The sequence below is a fragment of the Microtus ochrogaster genome, linkage group LG5, assembly GCF_000317375.1.
Source record: "Microtus ochrogaster isolate Prairie Vole_2 linkage group LG5, MicOch1.0, whole genome shotgun sequence".
NCBI classification, from domain to species: Eukaryota; Metazoa; Chordata; class Mammalia; order Rodentia; family Cricetidae; genus Microtus; species Microtus ochrogaster.
Window position 1 is genome coordinate 11,845,073 of NC_022031.1, and position 18,457 is coordinate 11,863,529.

The 18,457-nt window shown below is 44.0% G+C and overlaps 1 protein-coding gene across 2 annotated transcripts in view; it reads left to right on the plus strand.

The window, feature by feature from the left end:
* The first annotated feature begins 2,928 nt into the window (after positions 1 to 2,928).
* The window catches only part of LG5H8orf89 (linkage group 5 C8orf89 homolog), a 21,740-nt gene continuing 6,211 nt past the window's right edge, over positions 2,929 to 18,457 (plus strand). The window contains exons 1-3 of one of the 2 annotated variants that reach the window (XM_026786558.1): positions 2,929 to 3,212; positions 14,774 to 14,940; positions 16,854 to 16,995. In XM_026786558.1, coding sequence (XP_026642359.1) covers positions 14,814 to 14,940; positions 16,854 to 16,995 — 269 coding nt within the window. In that variant the 5' untranslated portion in view covers positions 2,929 to 3,212; positions 14,774 to 14,813. The remainder of the gene's footprint in view (positions 3,213 to 14,773; positions 14,941 to 16,853; positions 16,996 to 18,457) is intronic. The other variant, XM_013351831.2, reaches the window with a different exon arrangement.

The window sequence follows — 18,457 nt, forward strand, 5'->3', positions numbered from 1 at the left end:
AAAAGGATGATCTTGAGTTGGTTCTCTCACCTTTGTGAGGGCTCTAGGGAGTGGACTCAGATCAAGCCTGCATTGTAAGCACTTTTACCCATTCGCTGGTCCCTAACTTACTGTTTTACAATATTGTATTTATTCTGTATATGTGTATGTTCATGTTACCACAGTGCATCTGTGGAGGTCAGAGGAAAACCCCTGGATGCCTTTCCTGCCTTCTTGTGGGATCACAGATGGGTGGAACTTGGGTTATCAGGCCCTGGAAAGTATTTCTACCTAATGAGCTATCTCACACCTCCAACTTACGTTAAAAAAAAAAAAAAAAGACAGACAGACAGACAGACAGGCTGCCCCTAACCCAGACTGTCCTTGACCTCACAGTCCTCCCTCAGCCTCCGACAGGCTGGGATTACAGGTGTATACCGTGAGTCACTTGTTCTCAACATTATATGCTCGCCATTGTTTGGATATTTATACCAGCTGCATGTGGAGAGTTATTAGGTACCCTTTACTTTTTAGATAGAATCACTGTTTCGTTTTTAAATGAGAAAAACTTTTTTTTTTGCTAGAATATAATTGCATTTCTCATTCTGTTAAAAAATCTAAGTAAGTGTGTGAGTTTGCCACTTCTGTGTGAATTCTTTTCACGTTTGCCCCCCGTCATTTCTTCTGACTGGGATGTGGATGGACTTGTGCTGGGAAGATGGCTCAGTGGGCTGATTGCCTGCTGCCCAAGTGTGAGGTCTGGGAGCCTCAGAAACTGGTGTGTAAAACCTGGGACATGATGAGTATGCCTGCAATCCTTTCACTCCTACAGGGAGATGGGAGGCAGAGTTAGCAGCTAGTCTGGCGTAGACAATTGTAAACAACACAGACCTTGTCTTAACCAAGGTGGGCAACATCCTGTTTGTTCTCTGACCAAACAAACATGCCTGCAATCAGACACACACACACACATGTGAATTGTGTGCGTGCATGCATGTACACACACACTTTTAAAGACTAAGGAGAGACAGTGAAACAGTAAAATAAGGTGGCCACTCTGGGCTTTATCATGTCATTGGCAAATAGTATGGGATCCATTTTTTTGGCTCCCTCTGTTTCTACTGTGTTTTGAATGTTTGTATTCACATTGAAACAATGCTCAATAACATTAAGAGATACAAGATTATTGGTGGTCAGGTTGAGAGTTTCATGGATGGGATCAGGGCCTTATAAATTGCCTGGGGGCAATATGGCAGCTCTCTTTTTGCCCTTCTCCATATGACATTTCTGGAGCACGTAGTGTTCAAGGTGCCTTCTTGAAAGAAGGTACTGTGTCCTCACCGAGCACTGACCCTGCCTTCTCATTGATCTTGAACTTCTTAGCAGTAGAATTTTTATTCGTTTGTTTGTTGTTTTGTTTTGGTTTTTTGAGACTGGGTTTCTCTGTGCTTTGGAGCCTGTCCTGGAACCAGACTGGCCTCAAACTCACAGAGATCTTCCTGCCTCTGCCTCCCGAGTGCTAGGATTAAAGGTGTGCACCACCACCACTCACCTAGCAGAATTTTAAGAAAACAAACCAGGCAGTGTTGGCACACGCCTTTAATCCCAGCACTTGGAAGCAGAGGTAGGTGGATCTCTGTGAGTTTAAGGCCAGTCTGGGCTACAGAGAGACTACCAAAGCTACACAGAGAAACCCTGTCTCGAAAAACCAAAAGCAAGCAAACAAAAGCGTTTAAGGGTGATATTTAGACACCCAGCAAAAGAACAGCTGGGGAAAGGCAGAGTTTGTATGGTGCAGGAGCCAAGAGGGCACGGGGAAGAAACGTTTGAATTCTAGCATACTGTTTAATCCACATAATCTCTTCTATGTGATTCTTTACTTTGCAACTCCAGATCTGAATTTATAATTGGTTTTGAGATTATCTCCAGACATGTTTTCTCTCTTAATTTCTACCCACTAAATTCTCCCCTTAAGGAAGTTAATATGCAACCCAATCCTATATGTCTCATTATCCTTATTTTTTGTCAAGAATTCTTTTATTTATATAAAGTATACATATTCATGTATTTATTGGAGACAGGATATCACATATTCTAGACTGGCCTTGAACTCACGATTACCTTGAACTGATCCTCCTGCCTCCACCACAGGGTTTGGGATTACAAGGCATATGCCACCCTGCCCTCTTTTATGTACTGCTAACCACCAAACCCAGAGCCTGGTGTGTGCTAGGAGACGGATCCGCCATCTAAATGCCCAGATACACTGACCCTAGTTTCACACGAGGGCTTAGTTTCTCTACCGGGTCTAATCTAAATTAGCTTTCTTAACCAGAGGCCCTGAGAATCGGTATCCTGTGTGTTGAACAGCGAGGCAGGCTGATGCTGAAATTACTGAGTAGTTGCGGGTGCTAGACTTCTTAAGGTAGGGAGGGGACACCCTTTTCACAAAATACTTGAAAGGGTCTAGTTACTTTGAATCTGAAAAATGAGGCTGATGCCAGCTGATGTGCCAACGGCCTAGGAAGCCAAATTCCGCCTTGTCCAACTGTCCGTTCTCTCTCCTACCATTGGAAGAGTGTCAGGACTGACTAATGTCAGCCAGCTTGTTTCTGCATAGCTCCGCTCTCAGCAGTGACCCAGAGGTAGCAACAGTGTAAGCAGTCTCCGGGCACTTAAACTAGTTTGGTACCCTGACGCAGGATCCCTTCCCTGCTCTCAGTGTAAGCAGTTTTCCTAACCATCCCAGTATCACTCCAGCCCGGTACCCCGCCCTGCTCTCCTAACCATTCCAGCATCCACTCTGGTGCGGTAGGTCTCCGGGTCTTTTCGGCTGCTGTACTCTCCGAGCTCAGCGGGACGGCCCCAGGCTACCGGCGCCTAGCAACCAACGGCGCACCAGGCAGGCGGGGCCACAGCTGCAAGCGCTCGCTGGCCCGGCAGGACCGGGCCGTGCTGAGCGGCGGCTGCGCTCCGAGAGTCGCCGGGCTGCCGGCCGCCGAGCATGCTGGCCCTGAGAGTGGTGCCAGTGCTAGCAGGCTGCCGGCATCCCCGCCCCGCCGCAGCGGACAGTCCCGCGACACCACCGCCGGCCTGGGCCAAGGGCTCGGGTCCGAGCCAGGGCGTCGCTGGCCCCCGCGCTGCCCGCTGCCCCCGCTGGCCGAGTCGACCTCCTTGGTGCCGTGGGTCCGGCACCTGAAGAAGCCCATCTCTTCGGTGCAGCTGCGGGGACGGTGAGTTCAGGGAACCAGGGCTCCAGGCTGGAGGCAGGAAGGGCTTCCTCTAAGGAGAAACTGAATGTTTAGAGACCCACGTGGGCCACTCCAAAGCTGCTCTCGTGACACTTCAGCCGGATGGCTTGGGCATGGGGACCTGACCAAGCCTACTCCACTTGTGGGTCAAATGGCAGGAAATGGGGATGAAGTCATGAAAATTATTTCCACACCAGTTAGGTACTGTTCAAGCAAAGCACCCCAGTGTTTACTGGACACACCCTTACAGGTTTGCCCTCCACCTCTCCCTGAGCGGAAGCCTAAGGTTGGGACCAGAGATGCATTTACTTAGCTTGACTTCCATTTGTCTCCCTTTCTCCCACGTAGACTCAGCTAGATGAACCAGAAGTCATTGCGCTGCCAATTCAGTCTTAATTTTTGATGTGCCATATTTGTGGGTGCATTTTTTATTTTCACTAGATTCTAATGATACTAGGAACTAATAATGCTGGGCAGGTAGATTGTTTGATGCACTGGTCATCCACACTGGTTGTTCTGCCTTTTTGGAGTCATAACCGTCAGGGAAACCATAGGGACAAATGCAAACAACTCTGCAAACAAATGGATTTAGGTCATTGTCCTCCAAGAAGCAAAAGAACCGCAGGTCTTGGGTCATATGCTTGGGCGCATATGTGACCCTGTTAAGTGTTAGAATGGTGATTCATAAAACCCTCGTTGTTAAAAAGGTTCTCTGTGCGCTTGTTAAAGTATATTATGGCATTTGGGGGCTCCTTGTTGATTTGTGAGCAGGACACTTTCCTCACTTCCTAATACTTCCTTTACTTTTTAATATATTTAGTGTTCGTGTTTTTCCACCATTTCCTCCTTTGATTTTGGCCACGGATAGTGTAACCTATACAATGCACAGAGAACGGTTCCAGTTTTTCCTGTTTACAAACAACACAACGATAAACGCCATTCTCACACAATGAAACAGTTCTGTGGAACCCCTTGAAGCAGAACTGCCGAGGTGAGGGTAGGGTCTGTGAGATGGCGTGAGTGAAGGCATTTGCAGCACAACCTGATGTCTTGGATTCCAGAACTCCTCAGAGGAGGAAAGAGAGAACCGACTCCACAGGGTTGTCCTCTGCCCTCCACAAGCAAGATGTAGCATATGTGACCTCTGCCCTCTCCCCATACACACCACGCACAGGAAGGAAAAAGTAAAGAAACAGTACTGAGTCGGATTACGTACATTAAAATTTTTGGTAGAATGTTGCTTTTAAAAAATGTATTGACTTGCCGGGTGGTGATGGCACACGCCTTTAATCCCAGCACTAGAGATGGTGGATCTCTGTATCTCTGTGAGTTCGAGACCAGCCTGGTCTACAGAGGGAGTGCCAGGACAGGCTCCAAAGCTACAGAGAAACCCTGTCTCGAAAAAACAAAAACAAAACAAACAAACAAACAAAAAAACTGTGTTGACTTGCATTTTCTTTTGGTGTGTGTGTGTGTGTGTGAGAGAGAGAGAGAGAGAGAGAGAGAAAGAGAGAAAGAGAGAGAGTGAGAGATCATTATCATGGCCTCCAGGCTAACCTTGAACTCCCTATTTGCTCCCAATTATAAGGGCGCCATCAAGCAGGACATGATTTCCCTTGTCATCAGCAGGTGTGGAGAGGGGAAAATGTTTATTATTAATTAAAAATAACTTAAATCATAGTTTCTGTTTGCAGAGTGCTGAACACTTAAAAGTCTTTTAGAAATTCAGTTTTTGTCCTCTTATGAGAGTCAGAGGCACAGCCCTATGAGTGTTTGACTATCAGAAGACAAAGTGAAGAATAAATGCAGGCTCCCTTTCCTCTGATGCTGTGCTTCGTGGGCTTTAAAGTCCTGTGCAGTTGTCGGCCGGCAGTCATCTCATTGGGTACTTGAGCAGTGTTAGTTTCTCACTAACTCTTGTACACGTGGATATGGCCTCTTGCCTCCATGATGCTCGGGTTATCTGTCTGGTCATTCCTCTCTGGCCTTTTCTTCATCCTCGAGCCTCTTAAAGGCTCTTCGGCTTTCTTCTCTTTCTCCAGTCTCTTTTGCCAACTTTAACAAAGTTTCTGGCCTTCTCGTCTGTGAATAGTTTTTAGCATTTTTTTAAAAATAATTTATTTTTATTTTATTAGCATTGGTATTTTCCCTGCATGTCTATCTGTGTGTGGAGTCAGAGACAGCTGTTAGCTGCCCTATGGGTGCTGGGAACAGAACCCGGGTCCTCTGGAAGAGCAGCAGTTAGTGCTCTTAACCGCTAAGCCATCTCTCCAGCCCCTAGTTTTTAGTTTGTCTTCGAGCCAGTTACCGTACCCAGTTTCTACTGCTTGGTTCCAGGTTTTGTACGTCCACTGGATGTCCTGCTGGGCTTGTTTTATGGAAAACAGTGTTTCTCTGCCTGCCAATCTCCACTCTAGCTCAGACCCTTTGAACTCTGTGTGTCGGTCAGGTTCTCATGCCCAGATAACAGCTGCAGTAACCTTCAACTCCCTCTTCCTTGTCAGAGCTTCAGTCCTCAATCTATTGTCAAGCTCATTCTCACTGGACTGTTTTAATAGTCTCTTAGCAGGGCATGGCGGTGCACACCTGTAATCCCAGCACTTGAGAGACTGAGTTGGAAGTTTGTGAGTTTTCGACCATCCTGGGCTACATAGTAAGACAGACGTTGTATAAGAAAAAGTACTTGTTTTAGCAATTTTCCAGCAATCGTGACACACAGATCCCAATATGCTAGTTGCTTTTATATATAGAAGTTGCTCACATTGTAACAATCCCAGGGCAGGTGCATTTATCGCCTGGTGGCTTGCTTCCAGTTTCTTCCAGTTTTTAGAAGAACCCAGACTCTGCCTAAATTATCCTTTCACTCCTATCCAAATTCAGCTAGCAGACAAATGGTGGCTAAGCTCAGCGATCCAGCTGGAAATTGTGTTATACCTTTTGACTTAATCTTGGAAGTCACACTGACTTCCTTTGCTTTATTTATCTATTTGTATCTGTTTAATGGCTGAAGATGTTAAATTCAGGGAAAGTGGCACCAATCTCATCACTGAGCACTGACGTCACACAGGAAGTGTGACTGAATTTGTGCTAGCACATCCATCTTTGACAAAGCCGGTTTCCTAAGTGCCGTCAGAAGACAAATCGCAAACTGCCTTTGGCCTGTGAAGGCTGCTAGGCTTGCCATCTATCAAGGAGTGTGCTGCGAAAGGGCGGAGCTGCTAAGCTAGACCAGCTGGACTCTGGGGCCAGAATTCCCACTGACACCGAGTTAGAGACCTCAGCCCAAGAAGATGACTTGATTGTGCCTGTAACTGTGAAACCCCAGGCCAGAAAGAGACCAGTGGGAAACTTCTCTGTATAGCAAAGTACCCATTGCTTAAGTAACCATTGATTCCTGGAGGCAGCGCTCTCCCCAAATCTCGCTTGAATGTTGGAAGTAAATAAACCACAGTTGGGAGCCGCGGCAAACGCAGCTTGTGGAATATTTGTGGACAGCAGCTCGGAGCCCCTCTGGGCCCAGCGACACCCCCGAGAGTAGCAACAGAGAGCCAGAGGAGAGATGGGCAGAGGAGTTGGCCCAGAAGTCACCATAGAGAAAAGGTGTCTTGCAACTGCTCTGAGAGCTGCCCAGCGTGGTGGCCCTGGAGACGTGCAAGGCTTCTTAAAGCGCGCACGGGCGGGGGACGACACGTTGCAGTGGGAGCCATCTTGAGAAGTTCCCAGCAAGCCTTGTGGAAAAAGGAAAAGGTGTCCATCCCCCGCCCGGTAGCGTGCACGCATCTTTCCAAGAAGCTCAAAATCCAAGACGAGGAGGGAGGAGGAAGTCAGAATGGTGGAGAGGGGAATCTCTCCTTCCCTGCATGAGCACTCCTGCAGGGAGGGTCTTTTTGGAGGGGGAGATGTATTTGTTTTTTGCGTGTGCTGACTGGTTAACTGGAGAGTGTGTAATTCCATATAAATGCAAGTATTTTTCATTCTCCTGTTACCTTTCTCTTCCTCCCCCATTCTTCTCCATCCCTCAATCCCTTCTCTTTCCATCTCCCTCCTTCCCCCTCAAGATCAAGCCTTTCACTTTCCACTTTTGTCCTATTTTTACTTTTTGGGTATTAGATTTTTTTTTTTTGGTTTTTCTCCCTTTTTAACAACCTTTTATCATAATAAAATATGATTGTTATAGTAATCATTTGGCTTATACTATTTCTCCAGCAATCCAGCTGCTGTTGCTCTTAGGTTGTGGGTGATGTAGCTGGTTCTTGGTCTTTACTGTACTTTCACTGTTACATGCTGTTATGGTTTTCTCCTTCCCACAGTGTTTGGAGAGTGCAGTGTAGACGTTGAGTGTTTGCCGCTGATGGGACACACCCAGCTCAGAATCAGCACATGTTGCCCTACACATAACCTCCCTGGCTCGGACATCAGCAAATACATAAACTCCAAGAATAGGAGAGGTAAAAATTCCAAGCCAGGGACCAGGCTCTAAGTAAGCATGGTGTGTGTATGTGTGTGTGTGTGTGTGTGTGTTATGGAATTTCTGACCCCTGGGGGGAAAACATAGATTCAATCCAATTATAATTAAAGGATTTATTGATTACTGCTAGCAGAACAACAGTTTTTGAATTGGGTATGAGACTCAACTAATGACTGCTTGTTCATTTTCTGACTGCTCAGACTCAAATAATCATACACAAACCAAATTAATTACAACACTGGTTGGCCTATTAGCTCTGGTTTCTTATTAACCAACTCTTACATTTCAAATTAACCTATTTCTATTAATCTGTGTATCAGCACGAGGCTGTGGCTTACTGGGAAGGATCCAGTATGTCTGTCTCCTTTGGCAGCTACATGACATCTACTGATTCTACCTATTCTTTATATCTCTGTTCAGATTTCCCATCTGGCTTTGCTCTGCTAAGCCACTGGCCAAAACAGCTTTATTGCTCAACCAGTGAAAACAACACATATCCAGAAGGACATCTAACATCAATTTGGCTCTGCCAAGTTTAGGCAACCTGAATGCCTGCACGAGCAGGTTACAAAAAACCAAAAAGCAGTTAGTCACCACATAACCAGTAGATGGTCATAGATGTGCATTTTTGGGTGGGTAGTCACTAAGTAAGAGTTACTGGGAAATTAGCTTCCAGGGACTGGAGTCAGAGACAAACATCTAGTTGGCACCAAGATGGATGCCTGTCATAAAACAGAATATATTTTAGCCATCCTCATGGTCGACAATGACAGAGGAAAATGGAAAAGCCTGACAAGTCTATGGACCCTGCTCCTATAAAGACCACAGCACAGGCTGAGCCCATAGCCTTCAGAACACACGTTCTTACCAGGATAGAGGAGTAATTGAAGGAGGAGGGCCCTGTATGTTCCAGTGTCTACATCTTCTGGATCCATTCCTGTGAGGCCTCAGAAAACAGGATCCTCAGCTTTCTAAACAGTGTGCACTGTTTGAAAACACTAACCCCTAACCAAGACATAAGCAGGGAAATTATACTATTAAATCCACTAGGGTATGTATTCACCACGTAAACATTCTCATGTCATAGGGTGTCTCACCAAGGGAAATCTCTTCCCTGAAAAGGTTGCCACATAAAAATGGAAATATATCCATCCAACATGGAAAGACAAGAAACGTGGGGAAAAAACCAGGCAAGATGACTTCTTTGAGAATTCATAATTCTCTAGAAACTAGATCCAAAGTTATTGAAATGGGTAAAATGCTGGATTAAAAACCTCAAAATTATGACTCTTTAACAGACCAATGAAGGCTGGAGAGATGACTCAGCAGGTAAAGGCACTTGCTGCCAAGTCTGATGACATGAGTTTGATTCCTAGAAGCCTTGTGGTGGAAGGAGAGACCTGATCCCTGACTTCTTCACACATGTTCCATATGTACACATACACACACACACGAGTAAATAAAAGTAAAACAAAAAAATCTTTGAATTCGGGGGGGGGGGCTGAACTAATTAAGGAAGATAATACAGGATACAAATAAGAAGTTCAATAAAGATAGATTTCTGAAAAGAAAACAAACATGCTTTTAGAAATAAAAAACTAAGTCAAAATTAAAACAACTCAGTGGAAAACTTCACCGACAGGGGAAGTTAAGAAGAGAGAATTTCAGGGCTGGAACATGAGGTTCATGAGCTAAACTATGCAAACAGGAATAAAGAAAAAGAAACTTCAAGCCTTTGAAGTGACTGAGAAGCTACAGTAGGAAAGTCATAGGCTTGACGCCTACCTGCCTGCAGAACGAGTTCAAGACCAGCTGGCGCAACTTCCCAAGATAAAAGGCAGAGGCTGGCTCAGCACTTAAGAGTTTACTGCTCTTCCTGGGGATTCAAATCAGGCTTCCTGAACCTCTTTTGGGTGGCTCACAACTTCCTGTCCAGTTCAGAAGAAGAAAACAACAGCCATGAATGCACAGGAGAGAATAAATCCCACTAGGAGAAAAGATAAGCAATCAAAAAATTAGAAGAGCACCAATTAGAAAGATAAAAAATGATAGGAACTAGGACACACATATTATCACCTTAAGTGAAAATGGTTTTATTTCTCTAATTAAAAGATACAGACTTCTGGGCTTCAGAGGTGCTGTGTTCAATTCCCAGCACCCACAGGTTGGCTCATGACTCTATAGTGGGATCTGATGCCCTCTTCTGGCATAAAGTCGTACACACATGCGAGATAGATAGATAGATAGATAGATAGATAGATAGATAGATAGATAGATAGATAGATGATAGATAGATGATAGATAGGTAGATAGGTCTTTACAAAAAGATATAGACTGGCTAATTAGATTGAAAAACAACAATCAACTGTTTACTCCTGTAAGAAACACACCTCACTAACAATGACACGTACATAGGCTGAAAGTAATGAAAAATTATATTTCAAGCACTTGTAGTCTGGAAGAAAGCAAAATTAATTGTGTTCATATTTAATAGTGCAGACTTCAAGGCAAAATTAGGAGAAACAAGATCACTTCATATTAGTTCAAGGAATATAAATACATATGCACCTAATGTTGATGTACCCAATTTTATAAAACAAAACAAAGCAGAAATTACTGGACATAAAGGGACATGGAGGCTCCAGTATAACGATAGTTGGTTACTTCAATATCTTATCCTCACTCACACACACACAGAAAAAAAATCACTGAAGGAACTTTAGAGATGAACTATCTGAAAAATTAATGGAGCCAACAGACTCTAAGCTTCATCTAACAACTGCAACATAAACACTTTGGATATTTTATGGAAATTTCCTCAAAAATATATCTCTGAAATAGTTATTTTTTAAGGCAGAAAACAAGTCTTAAGAAATTTAAAACAGCCCAATGGTGGTGGCACATGCCTTTAATCCCAGCACTCGGGAGGCAGAGGCAGGCAGATCTCTGTGAGTTCGAGGCCAACCTGGTCTACAGAGCTAGTTCCAGGACAGGCTCCAAAACCACAGAGAAACCCTGTCTTGAAAAAAAAAATTCCTGTCACCTCAGATCATAAAGAAATAAAATTAGAAATCAACAGCAATATATACTACAGAAACCACATAAACATGTAGAGCACAACTGTCCTTTTTGGACAGTGAGAAGATCATTGAAGATATAAGGAGAAATATTTAAAACCTACTAGAATCAGATTTAAAATGTAGACACAATCTATTAGCGTATGTGGAATATACCAAAGGCTGTTCTGAGAAACAAATAGCTATGAGAGTCTACATTAAAACAAAACAGAGCTCTCAGCCTGATGACATATCTCAAGGTCTTCAAAAAAAAAAGAACAAACCAAAAACCAGTAGAATAAAAGGAGGAATACAGATTAGAGTTGAACTTAGTGCAATGGCGGCCAGAAGGACAATACAAAGACCCAGGCAGACAAGGAGCTGGTTCTGTGAGTAGGTTAGCAAGACTGATAAACCCTTAGCCAGTCTAACCAAAAGAAAGAGAGAAGATATAAATTGTTAGAGAGGCAAAGCAAGATATTATAATATAATGGACAGAAATCCAAGAGAGTTAGCAGGAATTCTTCAATAAACTTAAAACAGAACTGCTATAGTGTCTGCCTTCCAGGGCTTTGGAACTGACCTTACTGGGGTGACAGTGAGTGACAGACAGTCTTACAAGAGAATGGATGGGGAGGGCTGTATGAGCCAAACCAGTAGCCTGGTAGCCTAGTAGCATGTACAGCTGGGTGAATAGCTTCGCTAGTCTCAGAAGGAGGTCTCTGCACGGAAGTAGTCTTGGGCTTCAGTCATCCCCGAGGAAGTGCTTTCTGCCCACAAGATCAGCATCCACTCAGGGATGCTTGTCATTACCCAGAGTCTGGCCTGGGGAAGGTCTGAGGTCTGAGGGTCCGCGACATGGCTGTGCTCATGTCATGAATGTTCATTCATACAAGGGTACCTTTGCTCCCCAAATCCACCCATACCTGGTGTGTGACTGGGGGGTTCAAAGCCATCATACACGAGAGATGCCTGCAATGCCATGTTGATGATGGTGGTATTCATTCAGCCAGGTTACTGAATCAGCCCGGGAGCCTAGCAGTGTCTGCATGAGTAAAGAAAATGTGGCAAATGAGAGTACTATTCAGACACACAGAGGGATGAAATGATGTCATTTGCAGGAAATGGAGGGATAAAGACCATCATATTAAACCTGGGTCAGGTGATTCCAGGTCCTTGGCCTCTTATCCAAGAACTGAACATACTTGCAAAAGCGAGATGACTTTACTCAGAGCAAAGTCATGGTGTAGGTTTTAGAAATAAACACTGTCAGGACTGACATGGGACAACATGAGAGACAAGGGTCCTGATTATTATTATCTTATTTGTTTACTATATATACAATGTTCTGCCTGCATATATGCCTGCATGCCAAAAGAGGGCGCCAGATCTGGTTAGAGATGGTTGTGAGCCACCATGGGTGGTTTCTGGGAATTGAACTCAGCTCCTCTGGAAATCCGTCTCTCCAGCCCAAGGGTCCTGATTATTGTTCTAAGCTTCCTTTTAAGGTTCTCAAGAGAAAGAGTTGGTTACTAAAGGGTTTTTTTTGAGGGTTATTTAATGATTCTCCTTTGGGCATGCATCTCACAGTGCATCTGATGCACACCCCAGCTATGCATAAGCAGAAGGTGGTACATAGTGGACCCTTCCTATGAAGTTTCTAGAAGACAGTGTTTGTCTTGCGCATGTACCCCAAACCAGTTCAGGCCTGACTGGCCCTTGTATTTCCATGCCAGATACATTGGGAATACACTTGACTGAACTGCTCAAATTTGAGAACTTCAGAGCTGGGAGTGTATGTAGTCTAATGCAGGTGAAGGAGCACAAGGGGCGTCTGGAGCAGCTAGCTGCACTGTTTGGAGAGGGGCGTGTGTGCGCACAGTTATGTGCAGGTGAAGTAGTCGGTTATTAACTGTATTATTACAGGAGGGTGTGTGTGCATAACCCCAAAGCAAATGGCAATCATAGGGCACTAAACTATTTCCTCTGCTGGCCTGCCTTGGTAGAGATTGTGTTTATGAGAAACACCAGAAAAAGCATTGGGTTTGAGTCCGGTGAGACAGCATAGCAGAGAAAGATGCCCAATGACCTAAATTTGGTACCAAAGATCCACAAAGTAGGAGAGAACCAATTCACACGGATTTTCCTCTGACCTCCGCGTGCGTGGTGTGGAACATTTTGTTTTTGAGATAGAATCTCTCTAAATGCATCTAGCTGGCCTTGAATTTACAGAGACCCACCTCTCTCTGCTTCCCAAGTGCAGGGATTAAAGATGTAAGCCACCATGCCTGATTAGTTTTGTTTTTTTATTATATCAATACATTCTTGAAGTTGTAAGTACTTCCAAATGTGGACTCATTATTTTTTTAAAGATTGTTATTATTTTAAATATTTATTTATGATGTATACAATATTCTGTCTGTGTGCATGTCTGCAGGCCAGAAGAGGGCACCAGACCTCTTTACAGATGGTTGTGAGCCACCATGTGGTTGCTGGGAATTGAACTCAGGACCTTTGGAAGAGCAGGCAATGCTCTTAACCACTGAGCCGTCTCTCCAGCCCGACTCATTATTTTTTAATTTGTATTTTAAATTTCTTTTTTTTTTATTCCACCCCCCCCAGAAAAAAGTTTTTTTTTAAGACTATCTTATACCACCCAAACAGGCCACAAACTAGTCAAGGATGTTCTTAAAGTCCCCATCCTCCTACCTCTCCACTGCTAGGATTACAGCATCCATCATGGGGACAGAGTCTCTCTCTCTGTAACCTTGGCTGTCCTGGACCTCCCCATGCAAACTAGTCTGGCTCTGAATCTACCAGCTTGCCTCTGCCTCCCGAGTGCCGAGATTAAAGCAATTCACCAGAATGCCGGGCTCTCAAATGTGGACTTTCAAACAAAATTTTATCATAAAAAATGTAAAATGTAGATTTAAATTTAGAGATTTGTCTTCATGTATTTATCGTGTGGATGGTCTAGAAAAATCCAGCTGTAAGAACATCTTCTGATCCAGCAGGATAAAATGCCCCTAGGAGGCCATTGTGGTCTGAGACACTCAGAAGTCCAGCTGAGTGTCCCTTCTTCCGTCTCCCACTGGCAAGCAGGGTTCAATCTCTGTCTCGCCTGTTCTGGGTCTGTTGAAAGGGAGCAGGAGACTGGCTTAAAGCTGAAAGTTCTCCAGTTATCTCTGCTTCTATAGATAAAAAGGAAGTTCTTAGAATGGAGTCTGGATTATGATTCTAAGAGTCTTTTCTAAGAGTCTTTTTTTTTTTTTTTTCTTGAGCCAGGGTCTCACTCCTATATAGACCAGGCTGGCCTCAAACTCACAGAGATTGTCTTGTCTCTCCGTCCTGAGTGCTGGGATTAAAGGTGCGTGCCAGCTGCCTGGCTAACTAAATGTCTTTTAAGAAACTATCAATTACTTCGTATTTCATTTGCAGTAATTTTTATGACTGCTGTCGTGCAGAGTGGTCTTGGTGGGTCTTCACCTCTTTAGCCACAAATCCTATGACATCAAAAGCACTTAGGGTATCAAAATACAGGAAGTGGGTGGCATCTTCCTGTTATCCCAGCTCTGGGGAGGTGGAGGAGGGAAGATGGTAAGTTTAAGGCCACCCTTGGAGAGATCTGTATTTAGCCTAGGTCAATTGAAACCCTGTCTCAAAACACCAACCAACTGAAAACATTTATTAAAATGCTTAAAACATAGCAAATTTTATTCTTAAAACTGTCTAGCTTTAAAATTCCAAGGCTATGCTGGGCATTGTGGTGCAAGTATTTCTTCCCAGCACTTCAAGGTAGGGGCAGTCATGTCTCTGTGAGTTCAAGTCCAGCCTGGTCTACATAGTGAGTTCCAGGCTACTCAGGTGCTATATAGTGAGACTTTCAATAGGCAAAACAAAACCCCAAGAATGCCTATTTCCACATTATAGTAAATGTGTGTTAATATTTAATCTTCATGGCAACATGAGAAGAGATAGTTACCAGAGATGCCTGTGTTCTTGCCTTCCCTGCCCCGAAGCAGCGTCTCCTTCTCATCCGGGGTATTGAAAGAAGAGAAGATGACAATGTTCTCTCCTGAGTTCAAATTCGAGGCTTCCAAAGTCAGCAGAAGTTCCTTGGACAAGTGCTTTCTGTTTGAGAGCAGTTGGAGGAAAGCAGTTTTGGAAACACAGAAGATGAGGAAGGGTAAGTTCATCTTGTTTGTCATCTCTTGGAGAAGCAGAAGGGACGCCTGGAATTTACATATATTTCCCCCCTAAGCAGTCAAGAGACATCATGTAACTCCTATGACATTTATAGTGGGCTAGTATATTAAGTTTATGGAAAGGGGAAATGGAAGCAAGTTAAGATTAATATTCTTTGAGTGATGCAAACACAGTTTACTTATTTACCTATGTTTTAAATTATTTTATTATGACTTATTTTTAGATTGTTTTGCGACAGTCTCACTATGTTGTCCTGGCTGGCCCGGAAGTTGCCATGCAGTCCAGGCTCACCTTGACTCTTTGAAATCCTCTTGTTTCTGCCTCTCAAGTCTGGTGCTAAAAGCATGCACTGCAATGTTCAGCTATCAATTTTTTAAAAATTACCCTTTTTCCTCCTATTTTTCTTTCTAACAGGGTTTTACATACCTCAGTCTAATCTTGAACTTGTAGTCCAGGCTGGCCTTTTAATTTCTCATTTTCCTGCCTCCACCTCCCAAGTGCTAGGATTTCAGGCTTGGGCCACTGTGACCTGGAAGCTTTTAACCTCTCAACCTACCTTTTCTATTTAATGTCTTTGTTTTTATTTGTTTTTAAGAGGTGTTTATTATTTTTGTTTTATGAGTGTTTGCCTGCATGTATGTGTGGGTACTAGGTCTCATGGAGACCAGATAAAGATGGAACTGCAGTACTAGACTTACCCTGGGGATGAGGAAAGGACTCTGCCTGTAAAGCATTTGCTGAGCAGGCGATTTTAGGTCCCCAGAACACATGAGCAGGGCAGCCGGCATGGCAGCCCTCCTGTAACCCAGCACGCCAGCCAAGAGGCGGTAATTACCAAGCTGGCCGGCCATCCAGCTTAACTCCACAGCTCTGCGTTCTGGGCTCTGCCTTAATATATGAGGTGAGAAGGATTGATGAAGGTATCTAAGCAAATCTTGGGCCTCCACACAGGCAAACACCTCCACATTCCCACACACATGAGAAAAAAAAATGAAAGAAAACCTGAAGTGGAGCGTACTTGTGATTCCAGGATTTGGGAGGCAGGAAAATTGTTGCAAGTTCAAAATCAGCCTGAGCTACACATAGAGAGACCTTGTCTCAATTAGAATCCCAACCAACCAACCAACCAACCAACCAACCAACCAACCAACCAACCAAGCCCAAAACCCAAACAAAAAGACTTGGCAAAATGTGAAGCCAAATGAAGGCAGTCTGGAAACTTCATGTTGGCTTTTACAGATTTGGTTTGAGTTTTGTGGAGAGAAAATTCAAATCACTGCCAAGGGAAGGGTTTCAGATGATGTAATTTCTACTTTGTGGTTATTCACACAAACGCAGGACAGATTCAGTAGCAGACAACGCAGGTCTTGAAGGTGATGCTTGTCTAAATGTGGTGCTAATATTCTGTGAACGCTGATAAAGAGAACAGCCGAAGACTGGCAAAGCTGCCACTGCTCGAGCTTTCGTTCTTGGGGGAAGGGCCTGCGGGGTTCTAGGGACGGAACCTAGAGCCTCTCTCACACTTAGTGAGCCCTGCTGCCGAGCTGCTTCCCAAACTGTGCCTTTCATTTTCAGACCCAGAGTCACTAAATTGCCCAGGTTGGCCTTGAACTCAGGACCCTCCTGCCTCAGCTTCCCAAACACCGGGATTGCAGGTGGAGTCAACACACCCTACTCTTGTCCCCGTTCTCACCCACCCTCCAAATCTACTCCTCCCTGTGGTGAGTCTGGCTGCATTTGAGTCATTCTCCTGGAGAGACAGACGACAGCAGCGCCAAGTTCTTCCCTCTGTGGCTGATTTGCTTTGCCACACTGTGTGCTTTAGTATGTGATAGAAGAAGTGTGCATTTAACCAAGACGATTATGATTTTTTTTTATCACTACACACTATAGCATTTGGTCTAGAAGAGCCCAAAGAATGTCTCAAAATGCCATATTTACCAGAACTGCCAAGTTGCCCAAAGAGCTTAAATTCAACTCCGCTAGAGATCCATAAGCACTTGCTGCATGCTGAGACTGAGATCCCTCCAATCAGGTAGGTGGCCTGCTTCTGACTGCCTTTGTTGACTGTTTATGTTTAAGTAAAGATGCTGAGGTAAGGGCTTTCTGGGATGCTTACTGATTTTTTTTTCATAAAGGAATGAATTTTTATTTGTATTTTTTGCATCTAAGTTAGCCATTTCATTCAAGTTGACAAATAGGCATATTTCTCTCTTTTCAAGTGGCATTGTCAGACAGGTTTGAAGGACCCGATTTTAAGTATATCAATTGTCTGAGCCTAGTTCAAATGCAGAAGAACACAGGAATGATTCTCTATAAGAACTTTAACTCTGCAGTGTAATTGGTGACTGCTCGTTCATTTCTCAGCCACCCAAAGCTGAATAATCACACAGAAACTGTATTAATTGCAAAACTGCTTGGCCTATTAGCTCAGGTTTTTTAATAAGTAACTTTTACATCTTAAATTAACCCATTTCTATTTTGCCATGAGACTGAATCCTACCGGTAAGGTTCCTGTGTGTCTTTCTCCTTCGGCAGCTACATGGTGTCTCTCTGACTCTGCCTACTCTCTCTTTCTATTATCTCTTCCAGCCTGGCTATATTATGCCCTTCCATAGGCCAAAGCGGCCTTATTCATTAACCGATAAAAGCAACACATATACAGAAGGACTGCAGCCTTTGCAGGTTTCGGAAGACTATTTTGGAGATTCAGGGCTGATAACATCTTGCAGCATCAGGAGGGAGTTTCAGCCAGTCACCCACCTTTGTAAACTGCCACTAAATGCCTGGGCTCAAGAGCTGGGCATGTAGCTTGGTGGCACGGTGCTTGCCCAGTAGTCTAGGTCCTGAGTTTCATCTTCAGTACTGAAAAAAAAAATTCTATCTTTATCTGCACATCTGTAATCTCAGTACTTAAGGAGCCCAAGGCAGGAGGATTTCTCCTTCAAGGCTGCCTAGGTTTTAGATGGAGGCCTATTCCCCCTGAAAAGGAAAGCCCTTTTTTCTAATATAACTCTGACATACTAATCAAAGAAGGGTTTTATTGATTTATTTTTTTCAAGACACAGTTTCTTTGTACAGTTTTGGCTGTCCTGGAACTAGTTCTGTAGACCAGGCTGGCCTCAAGCTCACAGAGATCCACCTGCCTTTCTGAGTGGTGGGATTAAAGGTGTGCGCCACCACTGCCCAGCTCAAGTTCTTTTTCTATAAAAGAAAACATCTTTCTACAAAGAATTTGATTAGTGTCTAACTCCAGCACTCTTGAGGACAAGTCAGGACTGCTGTGAGTTTGAGGCCATCCTGGGCTACAGTAGGAGTAAAAGGCTAGCTTGGGTTACGTAGCAAGATCTTATCTCAGGAAATGAAACAAAAGCAAACCAACCAAGCAAACAAAGAAACAAACACCACTGTACAACCTAGAGAGGTGGATCAGAGGTGAAGTGTGTGAACAGTTCTTGGCGACTGCAGTTTGATTCTTAGTACCCACTTAAGGCAGT